At 38.7% G+C, this 14,053-nt stretch overlaps 1 protein-coding gene across 1 annotated transcript; it reads left to right on the forward strand.

Annotated features, from left to right (window-relative positions):
• Nucleotides 1-628: 628 nt before the first annotated feature.
• qpct (glutaminyl-peptide cyclotransferase) lies at nucleotides 629-11,465 on the forward strand. Its single transcript, XM_023951807.2, has 7 exons — nucleotides 629-911; nucleotides 4,197-4,343; nucleotides 4,684-4,965; nucleotides 7,542-7,709; nucleotides 8,176-8,275; nucleotides 10,188-10,304; nucleotides 10,730-11,465. The coding sequence occupies exons 1-7, from the start codon at nucleotides 675-677 to the stop codon at nucleotides 10,909-10,911; spliced, it is 1,233 nt and encodes a 410-aa protein (XP_023807575.1). The 5' UTR covers nucleotides 629-674; the 3' UTR covers nucleotides 10,912-11,465.
• Nucleotides 11,466-14,053: the final 2,588 nt, after the last annotated feature.

Genomic DNA, 14,053 nt, shown 5'->3' on the forward strand with positions numbered 1-14,053 from the left:
CTCCCAACTTCACCATATTTAAGTTCGAGATGCTCCAGTTTTATGAATATATAAAAAAAATTAATACACCCAAAGCAAGTAACACTGAAATAATTTGTGCTTTTTTGTTTGATAGGTAATCCCCTCCTCTAAGAAAACTTTGTATTATAAATATTATTATTATCATTATTTTGTAATCCCCTTTTATATATTTTAAGATAATTTATTTTTCTATCAGCATATTCTATTTTGGATATATTTCTGATTATTTTATTTATTTATTTATTTTTTTTTTTTCTTCTTGAAATGATTCAATAAGTTTGGATTGATGACATTGACTATCACTGCTGATGCTCTTTCTGAATCTTTGATGCTGGATTTTGTATGCTTATGCTTTGTTCAATAAAGTTGTAAAAAATAAAAAATAAAAAATAAAAAATAAAAAATAAAAAAAAAATAAACGGGGAATCCGAAGATCACATTGAAACATCAATGCTTTTTAATTTGTTAAAAAAATTAAATAGTGTATTTTATCTCATTTATATCTATCTAATTTTTGTGTTGTGAATAACGTGTATTTTCTTAAATTGAATCACATAATTCGTTGAATTCTATGTCTGATAAATGCGTAAACCTGTTAGTTTCTCTCTGTGTCTGCATGAGGCTAGACTCTCGTGGGGAGGACACACAAACACATGATTCTCGGCACAGACAGAGCGCACAGTGTGGTTTGGGCAGCAGCCTCGGGTCCTCCCTCCTGCTTTCCACATGATCTGAAAGCTCCCTCAGGAGGGGCAGGAATGTGGAAAGGAGCGACAGCATCGATAGCTGACCGAAGCCACAGTCTCTCCACAATGCCTTTCTTTTCCACTCTTTTTATCTGCGTGACATCCATCCTCCACACCTACGGGGTCCCTTGGACTGAAGAAAAGGTAAACAAACCGCTTTAGAGGATTTGTTTACATGTTTGCTGTGTTTAAAGAAAAAAATGTGGTGGTATCAACATGCAGCATGCAGATCCAGTAAAAAAAAAAAAAAAATTGAGGTGAAACAGAATGTACAGTAGTTTTTCTGTATATTTCTGAACCTATTACTGAGAATTTTTTTTGCCAGAACAATTTTAAATATATTTTTGGTTATTAAAATTAAAAGAAAAATTCAAGTGTAGATCTTTGCAAACATTTTCTTCTTGTGGATATTGTGCTTCTGTGTGTCTAATTTAGCTGTGCCTTGACTGAGCCAATTAAGAAAATGTTGTACCCTCTTGATGTTAAAGTCTTCTTTTCTTGTTGAATTTTATATTATGTTATTCTGTTCAGATATTCTGTTTTGCTTTAGAGATGGCTTGATCTCTAGAAGCACCTGGATCAACCAGACTGTTAGTGTTTCCTACATCCCTTCCTCCTCACCTAGTTGCTATGGCAGCCCGGTCATCATCACTGATCCTCCAATTGTGGGTCTTTGTGTTTATAAACCTTAAGTGAGCCCCCTTTTAACCCTCTCTGAACCTTACAAGCCCAGGATGTTTGGAAGGCAGTGCTTCATGTTATAATACCTGTTTACTCTGCGGTGCTGCAATTACAGGGTTGATGCATGACTCAACGTGAACCCAAAACGGGTTTTGAAAGTTGGTAATGATTTTAGCTGAAATCGCACATGAAATGCATGCTAAAGCGAATAAAGACCAAATTCCTTTTTTTTCTCCACTAATGAAGACTTTGCTCCAAAGCGCTCGATTAGCATTATTGAGTGGAATGCTGAATTGCCTAATTAGTGTATTTTTACTTCTTACAGCGTGATTTGCAATCAATTTCTTAACATTTTCATTTTTAATGAATTATGACTTAACCATTATGGGTTTAGTTTTTAATTTAAATCCTATTCCTAAGCATGAGCCTCTCAAAGGAGTGGCTGCTGCCGTGTAGATCGGAGAGACACTTTGACTTGTCTGTCAGCGTTTTCCCTCCTGCTCCATGCCCTGTTTGTTACCAGGACAACGGGGATCTCAGCAGCTGGACTTTGAGATCAAATTTAAAAAAAAAAAGAAAAAGCAATAGGGTTAGGAATGGGAATCAATGTGATTTTATCCCACCACTCATCATAATTTTAACATTTGAGGCAATGTAACCATCTCTAAGTTAGAAAACTCAGTTAAATATTGCATTTCTTAAACTGAATGTAAGCACCCATATGTCCACAATCAGGCTTGTCTGGGTGTATTTTAGAAAGGGAGTAAATGAAGGCTTGATAACAAGCGTGTTTTCCTCAGATCCGTGCATTACTAATGAGACGCGTATGTGTGGCTGAATGCATTCGGTCAATATCTCTTCACACTGCCTTAATTGGCTCTTGTGTCTCCAGAGATGCTTTCAACAGCTCATCTGGACAAGAGGATTAAGCCTGACATTGTTGCCATTTCGTTTAATTGATGAAGAGTTTCTTTAGATCATAAAAAAAAACAAGCCTTGTTTAGAATTTGATAGTAAAGTAAGGTGCGTGTCTGAAGCACTATAATCACAAAAATCCAGTGTGGTTTCTGATAATGCAAGAAGATGAAGACATGACTTGATCGTTGGTTATGCGTCACCCACCATTAAGCAACCTAAAAACAAGTTTTCATTGAGTATTTATTTTGCTACAGGCATGCAAAACAATGTATGTTATGTTTTTTATAATAAAACCTAATTTAAAAAAACAACTTTTAAAATAAACAAATGTTTAGAATATGACGTCATAAAAGAACCCCAACTCAGACATATCACCATTTATTAAAAAACATCCCGAACACTAAAAACTATACTTGAAAGGGAGTAAAAAAAAGGGTCTTTCCCCCTTTTTTTGGAGAGGTTCAGTCTGGTGTTGTTGGTCTGGATTACAATCTCATTTGCAACATTTAATACAATCTTGTCGACTTCCTGTACTGATAATGCAAAAAAAAAAAAAACACATTGTCAAATAACTCAAAATCAAACTCTGCTCCCACTAACAGCACCTCTTATACACACACGTTTGTATCTATTCCTTGTTTATCACACACCACAGCCCAAATAATCTGCATATCATTTATTTATGTTGAAATTCAGATGCTTTTGTATTTGTATATAAAGAGATTTAGGCCCCCACATTGTTTTATTCCTCCTCTAATTTTTCCACATTTTAAAACCAAATTGTAATATTATAATGTAATGTTACCAAATTGTAACATTGTTGTGTTTATAGATGACATTTTTGAAGCGTTAAACAGTCTCTTAAGTTCTATTATCTGTCTCTTTCATTGGAGTTGCGTTTCGAAATGGTATGTTTCTAGATGGACAGTTTTAAATGCCACCTAATTAAAACGTATTCGTACTTTAAGGATACTGAGTGATGAGTTGGTGTGATCCCAGTATCCAAGCTGAGGAACCATTTCTGAACTCTAGTTGAAATTAACTTTTTTATGTATTTCTCCATCTTTCACAGTAGTGTAGTAAAAGGGACAGCGAATAATATGAAGTAGCTTCCAATCCAGTGTACGTTTCATTCTTGCCAGTTAGAAAGAAAATGTTTTAGCTATTTTGTGTTTGAGATGAGGTTTTTAGCATTTTTTATCAACTATGAAACCTAGAAATGTAATTTTATTGACTATTTTTATTTTCAAACCACAAGTGAAAAAGTTACTGGAAGGTCTCACCAGATGTGTTGTCAGCAAATAGTATACATTTCAAAACTTCAGTCACCATACATACACTATTAATGCATAGTATAAAGAATTTATGACCCAAAATGAACCCCAGGGGGACGCCGCAGACATAACTGTTTAAGTCTACTCTCTTTAGCCACTGTATTAGCTACACCTTGCTAGAACCGGGTTGGACCCCCCTTTGCCTTCAGAACTGCCTTAATCCTAGATGGCATAGATTCAACAAGGTTCCTGAAACATTCCTCAGAGAGTTTGGTCCATATTGACATGACAGCATCACACAGTTGCTGCAGATTTGTCGACTTAACATCCGTGATGCCGATCTCCCGTTTCCACCACATCCCAAAGGTGATCTATTGGTTTTCGATCTGGTGACTGCAGGGACCATTTGAGTGCAGTGAGTGTATATGTATGTCAATAATCCTAATGTTGTGGCTTGCCAGGCATTCAGTACAAACACTTATGAGAACTTTTTTTTCCCCAGCCTATTTCTTATTAAATTGCAGTGCTAATTTATAATAACCGATCTTCCCCCCAGCTCCACCACACAGCTGCTACTCTGACAGACGATGAGATCCGAGCTGCCTTATCTCACACTGATCTGGAGCAGATGTGGCAGAGGGACCTGATGCCGCTGCTGGTTACCAGGTACCCGGGGTCTGCAGGCAGCCAAGCTGTCCAGGAAGTGAGTTAATAACAGAAAGCTTATTCATAACACAACATTCTACTATTAGCAACCAAAAAAATAAACTTCTTTCATAAAAAATATGTATTTTGCAAGACATTTGATCTTTTTTTATTGATTTTCTCTTTATTTATTTAAAATAAGCTTTTACTTTGACAATATTAGGGTAACTAAAGACCATGGCTGTTAAACAACAATTCTAAAAAGCTTTTATGGACCCTTTTATCCTTTTTTTCTGTCATTGATTGTAATAATTTAATCAATGAGAAGAAGATAAAGATTAGGAGTAACACTACCACTATTATTATTTTAAAAAGGTTCCTTCTATGTGTGTTGGCAGCACATAAAAACAACCCTCAGCTCTCTAGGAGCTGGCTGGGAAGTGACAGAGGATAAGTTTGTGTCGCACACACCCTACGGCCCCCTGCCCTTCACCAACCTGATCGCCACACTCAACCCTTCAGCCAGACGCCGGCTGGTTATAGCCTGCCACTATGACTCCAAGTACTACCCGCCTCAGTGGCACGGGAGGGAGTTCCAGGGCGCCACCGACTCTGCTGTTCCCTGCGCTATGATGCTGGAGCTGGCTCGAGCGCTGGATGAAGAACTGAAAGCTCACAAGGTAATGCACAAACAAAACAATAGAGCAACACTCAAATGTTATGGAAATTGTTTCATGATTAGCAAATGATTATTGTGTTGTTCTAAAACATTTTTGTGTTTGGCGGCAGCAGCCTTTAGTATGGTCATAAATCATAGGGAAACGGCACAGAGGAGGTCAGCAGTTCACCTGCACCTAAAAGACAACAAAGCTAATGTGCTGGACAGACAGAACAGATGGTTTACAAGAGGAGTCATTGAAGCATCTTTGTCAAAACGGATACAACCTTCTCTCAACAGAGATGGGGGTCTGAGACATTTCCTGTCTCCTGTACATAATCCTGTTTTAACATCTTTGCCCGGGAGATTTGGGACAATAAACCACTGAGTGCCCCCACCTCTGAGCCACACAACCCCCCCACTAAGCATTAGGACATTAGCTGACTTTTCAGTTGAGCACCAGATCATTGACAATCTGCTAATTGTTGTTCATCTTTCGGCACATCCCGTCAAGCGAATCCGCTTTCACTGACGCACATTTGGTTTGGCAAAGATTTTTACACCGGTTGCTCTTCCTGACACAACCCTGTATTTCATCTGTTACATCTGCTAATATAGGTGCTTAATTTTTTGGCCACAACTCTGAAGCCGTCACATAGAGAGATAACCTGATGTCCTCATCAGCAGTTAGAACTGGAGCTACTTGAATCAGCATGAAAACCTCTTCTGGAGAAACTTTCAAAGTTCACTTGAAGAAGGGCAGACTCTTGTGTTCACATAATCACAAAGACATATCACAGGGAGCGCATGAGGAGACTGGGGTTGTCTGCAAAATAGAAGAAAAAAACCACAGAGTAAATGAGTAACTTTCAAAAATTAGTCTAAGCTATAGGAGCATTCTTTGAGAGGTGGCAATACTGTTTAAACTGATTTTTATTTCTTCTTAAAATAAATTATAGTTTATTCATATAGACTTCTAAGATTTTCTAGTAGATTTTTTATACCAGAGGACAAAAACGGCTGCGTTTGCTGTTAATATTTTTGTGTGATGAAATTAGATGGAAGTAAAAAAAAAAACGTATATTTACTTAATTGGTAAAAATCTTTGTCATACAATATGGTTTTAAGTTTGAATTTATATATTAAAAAAAACCAGAATGTGTTTTTATGAACTCTCAACTTTAGAGGAAGAAAGAACAGCTGCATTTATTAAAAACAAAAAACAAAAAAACACATACTGTCAAAATCAAAAAACATTTGACACATTTGTACAAAATCCAGGTTTACAAATCCGACTACAGTTTTTCGTATTTTTAAATTGTTTTTTTTTAATGCATTGAAAGAAGTTATAATTCCATCTGGAAATATACAAGCCTTCACCGACTCCATCTTGTGTTTCTTTATGGTGGGGTAGTTGAATTAGTTTGCTTTGGTAAGATATGTAACTTCTTTTCCCCTGAAATTTGATTTTGGATGTCATAAACTCCCCAAATAATGTTAAAGTGATTTTATAAGCAATTTCGTACCCTATATTCTTTTCATAATATTGCGTAAATATGGACTTGTCCCAAATTATGTCATTATTGACAGTAAAAGCAATGCTTTGCTAAAAAAAATGAAAACCCCGGAAAAACCCTGCATACAACTCAAGAAAGGAAATCTAAATATTCCCGAGACTCATTCCCCTGCACTTAATGCTTGGTAAAGGGTTGCATCGTCTGTGACAGGGAGGCCAGCTGAGGTACCGGTGTGGGTACCGGATGTTCTCGGGTTGCCGGATGTTCTCGGGGTCCTTCGGGGTCCTTCGACCAATGATGACGTCACACTATTTGATTGGCTGTAAGTTGCCACGACCAATGAGTTAACGTCGCTAAGTTTTTTTTAAAACTTTATTGACAATTGCGGTATCATACATTAACAATGACATTAACGTTAACAACGAACAATAACAATGTAATGAATATTGCTTCGAAGATCAGTCACCATTGCCAAACATAATATATTAACATAGAAAATAAAGAATAGAGGGGAAAAAAGAAACAATGAACATAACACACAAATAAATAAAAACATAAGTAAAATAAAATAAAGGAACATAGAAAAAATCTAAATAGTCTAAGTTAGGGGTACTCGTGAAGTTTGTATTTCTGAACAAAACTAAGCAATTTCAAGCCATTCTTCTTTTTCATATAATGAAGTGATTGAAAGTAAAAACAGAGTTCTTTATTAAATGTTATAAAAAGTGGTTTGGTCTTCAAAACTTGTCCTCACCAAGATGGCGGTGCTCTCCTCCAATGAGGAACCACGTGATGTCTCCTCTAGTGATATAACTCATTGGAAGGACCCTGAAGGACCCCGAGAACATCCGGCAACCCGAGAACATCCGGTACCCACACCGGTACATGTTTATCACACTCAGCTGTCTACCACAGACATCACTGTCTTTAAATGGTAAACACGGGGAATACAAATACAAAGGTCGGTCTGGAGCTTCTTTTTTGTAAAATCTTTATTTACATAGTTTCCTTTTACATCCACTAGGTGGCAGCACTGGAGAGAACCTAAAACTTGTTTTCTCTGTTCAATCCCCTCATGCAGACCCAGAACCCCAACTTGACCCTGCAGTTAATCTTCTTTGACGGAGAGGAGGCCCTTTTCCAGTGGACCTCCACAGACTCTCTGTACGGCTCTCGCCACCTGGCCTCAAAGATGGAAGCCACCCCCCATTCTGAAGAGGACCCGGACACCAACCAGCTGCACGGCATAGTATGCAACAGCTTTTACATGACACCCCTTCTCTGTGTAATCTATGTCGGATTAGCGTTAGTACATCTGAGATCATCCTTTTGTTGGGACGCATTGACTCATCAATCTGCTTAGATTTGATCCTTTTTTCACCCACAAACTTGATGAGTCTTAAACATGTGGTTTTTCAGGAAAATGTTGGAAACGTACCTCAACATGATTTGTGCTCAGTGTTTTTTTTTATTGTATACTCCATAATTTTACCAAAAATAAATATTTTTTCTTTCTAATCTACATATGTTGACCGCTAATTTTCTGTGTACATAAGAGGAGAGTGTTTAACTAGAAATGGCATGAGTGCCATTTGTGCCAGAGATCCCCATCCACCCTCAAACTGTTTCTTTCTGCAAATTCAGGTTCCAATCAGAGTATGTCAAGAGAAGCTTCATTTGCGTCTTTCACTTTTTCCCATGTTGCTCTCCTCCAGGACCTCTTTGTGCTGTTGGACCTGATTGGGGCTCCTGCTCCTCGGTTTGGAAACCAGTTCCCCAATACAGCACCATGGTTCACCAGACTGCAAGACATTGGTGAACATTTCAAGTTCATATTACATATAAATATAATAATGTAATATTATATGAGCGTCATTCAGGTACAAGAAACATGAGTCACGTTAGTCTTGTGATTAAGCTGTTGGTCAGATATTAGAAATTGATGCATTTGGGTCTTTTTTTTCTTCTTTTTGGAAAAAAAAGATACTGTTGAAATAACTTCTCCAATTTATCAACTTGTTTCCTGTTCTGATGTCCTTCATTCATGTGAAAGTTGCTGATACAGTGAGTTTAGAAAAGATAATACAAAGAGGTGTTATAAAAGCTCCTGTTAGCGACTTTTTGGTGGTTTCTTTTTGCCTTATAAGCAAATAAGAAGAAGACAGGGTGACTTGTACCTCTGAGATATGAAGATCATTGCTTTCTGAGCTTAAAAATACCCTTCTAATGAAAAAAAGGAATGATTTTTAAAAAATATTATCCTATCATTCGTTGTGGTTAAAACCACATGAAATCTGACAGACTTCCTAAAGTAGAATTTGGATGATTTTTTTTAAGAAGCATAAAAGTTTCTCAAGCAGAAGTCAAAATGAGAGAAAGCAGCTTTATTCTTTAAATCCTGAACAATAGTGAGATGATTAAACACCACAGATTTGATCATAAAGGGTCCCTGTTTGTGGCTGTTTAGGGATACACTCCGACCCAACATAATAAGCCGCAACCTTCCAGAATCAAAATGATCACAGTACTAAGACATTTGGCAGCTTCTTAAGTGCAGCAGTGATGCATTTAATCTCTTGGAGTCTTCCACCAGCACAGCCTGCACAATCATGGGCTCGTGTTGGATCATGATTCATTTCCCTTCCATGGAATGCTTTCAAATGGATTTATTTTCAAAGCTAACATTTAGCTTTCTTGTTTCTTTGAAAAAAGAAAGAAAAGTAACAGAACAAAACATGACGACTACATGTCGCCTAAAAAAAGTAAAGACTGTCCTGTTTTCATGTCCACTACAAAGGAGGACATTTTTGGTCCCATCAATCCTAAACAAATGACAACAAATAAGGAAAGAAAATCAATTCATTGACTTCTGTGTGTAAACTGCTTCAAAAGTGGACATTTAGCTGAAGTTATTACCCATAGTGTACTTAGCAAATAACTATTATTGCATTAAGTTCAGAATTGTGCAATTTCCTATCATTTAAAATAATTCACTGTCCATTATATTATTATTATTATAAATGAACAACACAGGCAGACTTTTTGGTTGTGTTCCAATTTTCTCACTAAGCCCTGGTTAGTGTAGGGCGTTAGCCATTTTGTGGGTGTGTCCGAATCTACAATTCCAAAATCCAGTGCTTTGAAAATTTCCCTGAAGTCTCTGCATAAAACCAGTGTGCCTCGATGCTCGCTAGATTGGCAAATATAGACCAATCAAACGCATTGCATTTGGAGGATTTGTTATAAAAAAAAAAAAGTTAAAGTCCAGTTTATTTGGCAAAAAGTCTGGCAAACGGGTAACATCATATTTGTCATTTAAAAAAGAAAAGTTCTGAGCACGTGTCCAAAATGCATTCAAGTTCAGAGCCGTGGAAGGTCCTCACTATATAGTCTTTTAGGGGTAGTGAGGGACTATGGATACACGTATGCCTTAGTTTGTTTGAGTGTTTTTAATATTTTTTTCATGGCCCCACCTCCTTGCTAAGATAAAGTGTTTTACCTCAGAGATGCTTTGAGACATTTCCTAAATCACTTTTGGAGGAGGACTCCCTTCAGTGACTTATTAGGCAAAGACAGTAGCTCTTTGAGTAAATTCTTCAAAGTTTCCTAGAAGTACTTGTATTTGACTGTAATAAAAGCACTCAGGGAAAGTGTCCTTAGGCTGCTTATTTATTTACTGAGAACTTTCTAAAAGTGTTTTGTTTTGTGTGTTTTTTTCCAAACTCAGAGAAACGTCTGCATTCTTTGAACCAGCTTGAGGAGCATCCAGACAGTGTGCAGTATTTCTGGCCTGATTATCTCGTGGGTGGCGTCCTCGATGATCATATACCGTTTCTAAACAGAGGTAAACGCCACAAGTGACACAACAACCGAAACCTCAATTGCACACAGTATGGCTCCCTTTGAAGACCCCCAGGAATAATTTTTTTGTGTTCTTAACATGTTTTTTTTTTTGGGTGGTGGCCAAATATTAAGAAAATTAGGCTTAAAATTGCATTTCTTAGTATTTCTTTTTTCAAGCCGTTGTGAACCAGAAGAAAACTGAAAAATGCCGTTAGAAAAAGAGCTTATTTCTGACATTTTCTCTACTCTGTGCTCTCTGCAATTGGGAGGGGAGGGGAAGGGGGGGTGGGGTTCCACCCACGACTCAGAGGCAAATTTCTAATGAACAACGGCATAATCATAATTAAAAGATCACAGGGATCACTATTAAAATAGATCAAAAGATGATTGAAGTAAGACTTTAAATAATAATCTTCTCTTTTTCAGGAGTTCGGATCCTCCACCTCATCCCCACCCCCTTCCCACCTGTTTGGCACACATTTGATGACAATGAGCAGCACTTGGACCGCTCCACAATTCAAAACCTGAACAAGATCCTGCAGGTTTTTGTTCTGGAGTACCTGAATGCTAGGCCTGTCATACAATCAACCCCACATCATGAACCATGATGGTCATATACTCTGAATGTGTATTCTCTTTTATTTAATATACTCATATATGCCCATCAGATGAGATGCAGGAAATGTTTTACATAAACGTTGTTTTACATACGATTTTTTGGGATAACTTACATGAAGATAATGTGTTTTCTAATAATATCCCCTTTGGTAAAACAAAGGGAATTTGATAGAAAGTATTAGAACGCCATCCAATTCTGAGTTCAGAATCCCTGATTTTCAGTGCTGCCAGGGAAGGGAAACAAGGCCACACACATAGATGATACTGAAGGTAATGATACACACGTGACATGATGGTAGACTGCAGTTTATGTGACATTTCCTATTGCAAATCTGTTCTGTGTTTAGAGAGAAAACCTGTCTGCTTTACATCCTGTCATCCTAGAGAAGCGAATAACTTCCTGTGCTAACGCTTTACAATACCTGCATTTGGTTTATTTGACCGTGTTAGAAATATTTTGGTATAAATTCCAGAATAATATACTTAAAAATAACAGGATTTCCTGTATCCCTGAGAATGAATAAATGTTGATTGAGAAAACTAAGAGTGTACTGCAGTTTTTTTTATGTCTTCTTTGTGGATAGCACTTTGGGAACTGGGGGATACCCAACAAAATGTTGTCAAATGTTTTAACAGTAAACTAAGAATAGTTGTTTCTCCAGATGTTCTTCTTCATTCAGCCTTTTCCCCTGTCTTCATCCATCTGCCTCCCCTTCGGCAGCAATCCCATGATTCCCTTAATCCCACCAGGAGGCCCTCCTTTGAACTCCACACCACCTTAACCCTCCTCAAGCAACACCGCTCCCACGACAATGTTTGCTTCTGAAAGAAATGTCGTCAATCCTTATAAAAGCATTATCATTTAAAGCGCTCTGCTTTATAATTTAGGCACAACTTTGAAAAATGCTGCATGAGTGTGTGTGTGATCACGTCTCTGATCATGTAAGGTTTTATACAAATGCAGTTTGTATCTTGTTGTTGACATGGAATCCCTGAAAAGATCGTTTGCTTGCTCTTTTAGTATAGTTAGCCAAGCATATAAAGCTGAGTTTGTATGTGAAGAAACAAGAAAAGGCTAAACAAAAACTGCCTCTGGGGTGTTTGGCAGTGCAAAATGATGCATGGTGGGGTATAATAACAGTGCTGCTTTCATCAGAAGCTTATTATAGTGCAAAGCAAACAGCAGATTCCAGCTGTGTGATAGAAGATAATGGGTCGGGCTTGAACTCTCTCCAATGTAAAGTGCATTAGGGTGAAAAAATGAACTTTCAAAGAGTTAGCACATTCGAAGAGATTCATTAAAAACCTTTCAAATTTATAAAACCTTAATAAAGAAGGAGCATTTTTTTTCAAAAGTCTTCTTTCTCTTTCGGCTTTTCCCATCAGGGGTCGCCACAGCGAATCATCCTTTTCCACCTCACTCTATCATGGACATCTTCTACCCTAACATTAGCCAACTTCATGTCCTCTGTTAAGACATCCATGTATCTCCTCTTTGGCCGTCCTCTTGCCCTCCTGCCAGGCAGCTCCATCTCCAACATCCTTCTACCAATATATCCACTATCCCTCCTCTGAACATGTCCAAACCATCTCAGTCTGGCTTCTCTGACTTTGTCGCTGACACAGGCAACATGAGCCGTCCCTCTGATGTACTCGTTCCTTATCCTGTCTAACCTGGTCACTCCTAAGGAGAACCTCAACATCTTCATCTCCGCTACCTCCATCTCAGCCTCTTGTCTCTGTCTCACTGCTACCGTCTCTAACCCATAGAGCAGAGCTGGTCTCACCACTGTCTTGTACACCTTTCCTTTGAGTCTTGCTGGCACTCTTCTGTCACACAACACTCCTGACACTTTCCTCCAACCGCTCCAACCTGCCTGCACTCGCCTCTTCACCTCTTTTCCACAATCCCCATCACACTGAACTGTTGACCCCAAGTACTTAAACTCCTGCACCTTCTTCACCTCAGTCCCCTGTAACCTAACGCTTCTACCTTGATCCCTCTCGTTCAGACACATGTATTCTGTCTTACTACGACTGACCTTCATACCTCTTCTTTCCAGAGCAAACCTCCACCTCTCTAGCTGTTCCTCCACCTGCTCTCTACTCTCACTGCAAATTACAATGTCATCCGCAAACATCATTGTCCAGGGAGATTCCTGTCTTACCTCGTCTGTCAGCCTGTCCATCAGCATAGCAAACAAAAAGGGACTCAAAGCTGATCCTTGGTGTAGTCCCACCTCCACCTTGAACTCCTCTGTCTGACCTACAGCACATCTCACCACCGTCATACTTCTCTCATACATGTCCTGAACTACTCTGACATACTTTTCTGCCACTCCAGACGACCTCATACAGTACCACAGCTCCTCCCTCGGCACCCTGTCATACGCCTTCTCTAAATCTACGAACACACAATGCAGCTCCTTCTGACCTTCTCTGTACTTTTCCATCAACATTCTCAAAGCAAAAATGGCATCAGTGGTGCTCTTACGGGGCATGAAACCATACTGCTGCTCACAAATCTCCACCTTCTTCCTAAGCCTGGCTTCCACTACTCTTTCCCACAGCTTCATTGTGTGGCTCATCAACTTTATTCCTCTATAGTTGCTGCAGTTCTGCGTGTCACCCTTGTTCTTAAAGATCGGGACCAGAACGCTTCTCCTCCATTCCTCAGGCATCTTCTCACTCTCTAAAATCCTATTGAACAACCTTGTTAGAAATTCCACTGCTGTCTCTCCTAAGCACTTCCATACCTCCACAGGTACGTCATCAGGACCAACGGCCTTTCCGCTCTTCATCCTTTTCAGAGCCTTCCTAACCTCATCCTTTCCAATCTCTTCTACTTCCTGCTCCACAACAACCACATCTTCCTCCCTTCTTTCCCTGTCATTTTCCTCGTTCATCAGCTCCTCAAAATACTCCTTCCATCTTTTCTGTACACTCTCTTGGGTTGTTAGCACCTTTCCATCTCTGTCCTTAATCACCCTTATCTGTTGCACGTCCTTCCCATCTCTGTCTCTCTGTCTGGCTAGCCTGTACAAGTCCTTCTCTCCTTCCTTTGTGTCTAACCTGTCATATAGCTCATCGTAAGCTTTCTGTTTGGCCTTTGCCACCTCTCTCTTCACTTTA

The sequence above is a fragment of the Oryzias latipes genome, chromosome 22 (genome assembly GCF_053564925.1).
Source record: "Oryzias latipes strain Hd-rR chromosome 22, Olatipes_Hd-rR_3.1".
In the NCBI taxonomy this organism is placed as follows: domain Eukaryota; kingdom Metazoa; phylum Chordata; class Actinopteri; order Beloniformes; family Adrianichthyidae; genus Oryzias; species Oryzias latipes.

Bases quoted from the DNA above. Each gene is read 5' to 3' on its own strand.
- qpct (XM_023951807.2), top strand. From the start codon at position 675: ATGATTCTCGGCACAGACAGAGCGCACAGTGTGGTTTGGGCAGCAGCC. The intron at 912-4,196 runs GTAAACAAACCG...TCTTCCCCCCAG, and splicing joins TCCCTTGGACTGAAGAAAAG to CTCCACCACACAGCTGCTAC. The intron at 7,710-8,175 runs GTATGCAACAGC...GCTCTCCTCCAG, and splicing joins CCAACCAGCTGCACGGCATA to GACCTCTTTGTGCTGTTGGA.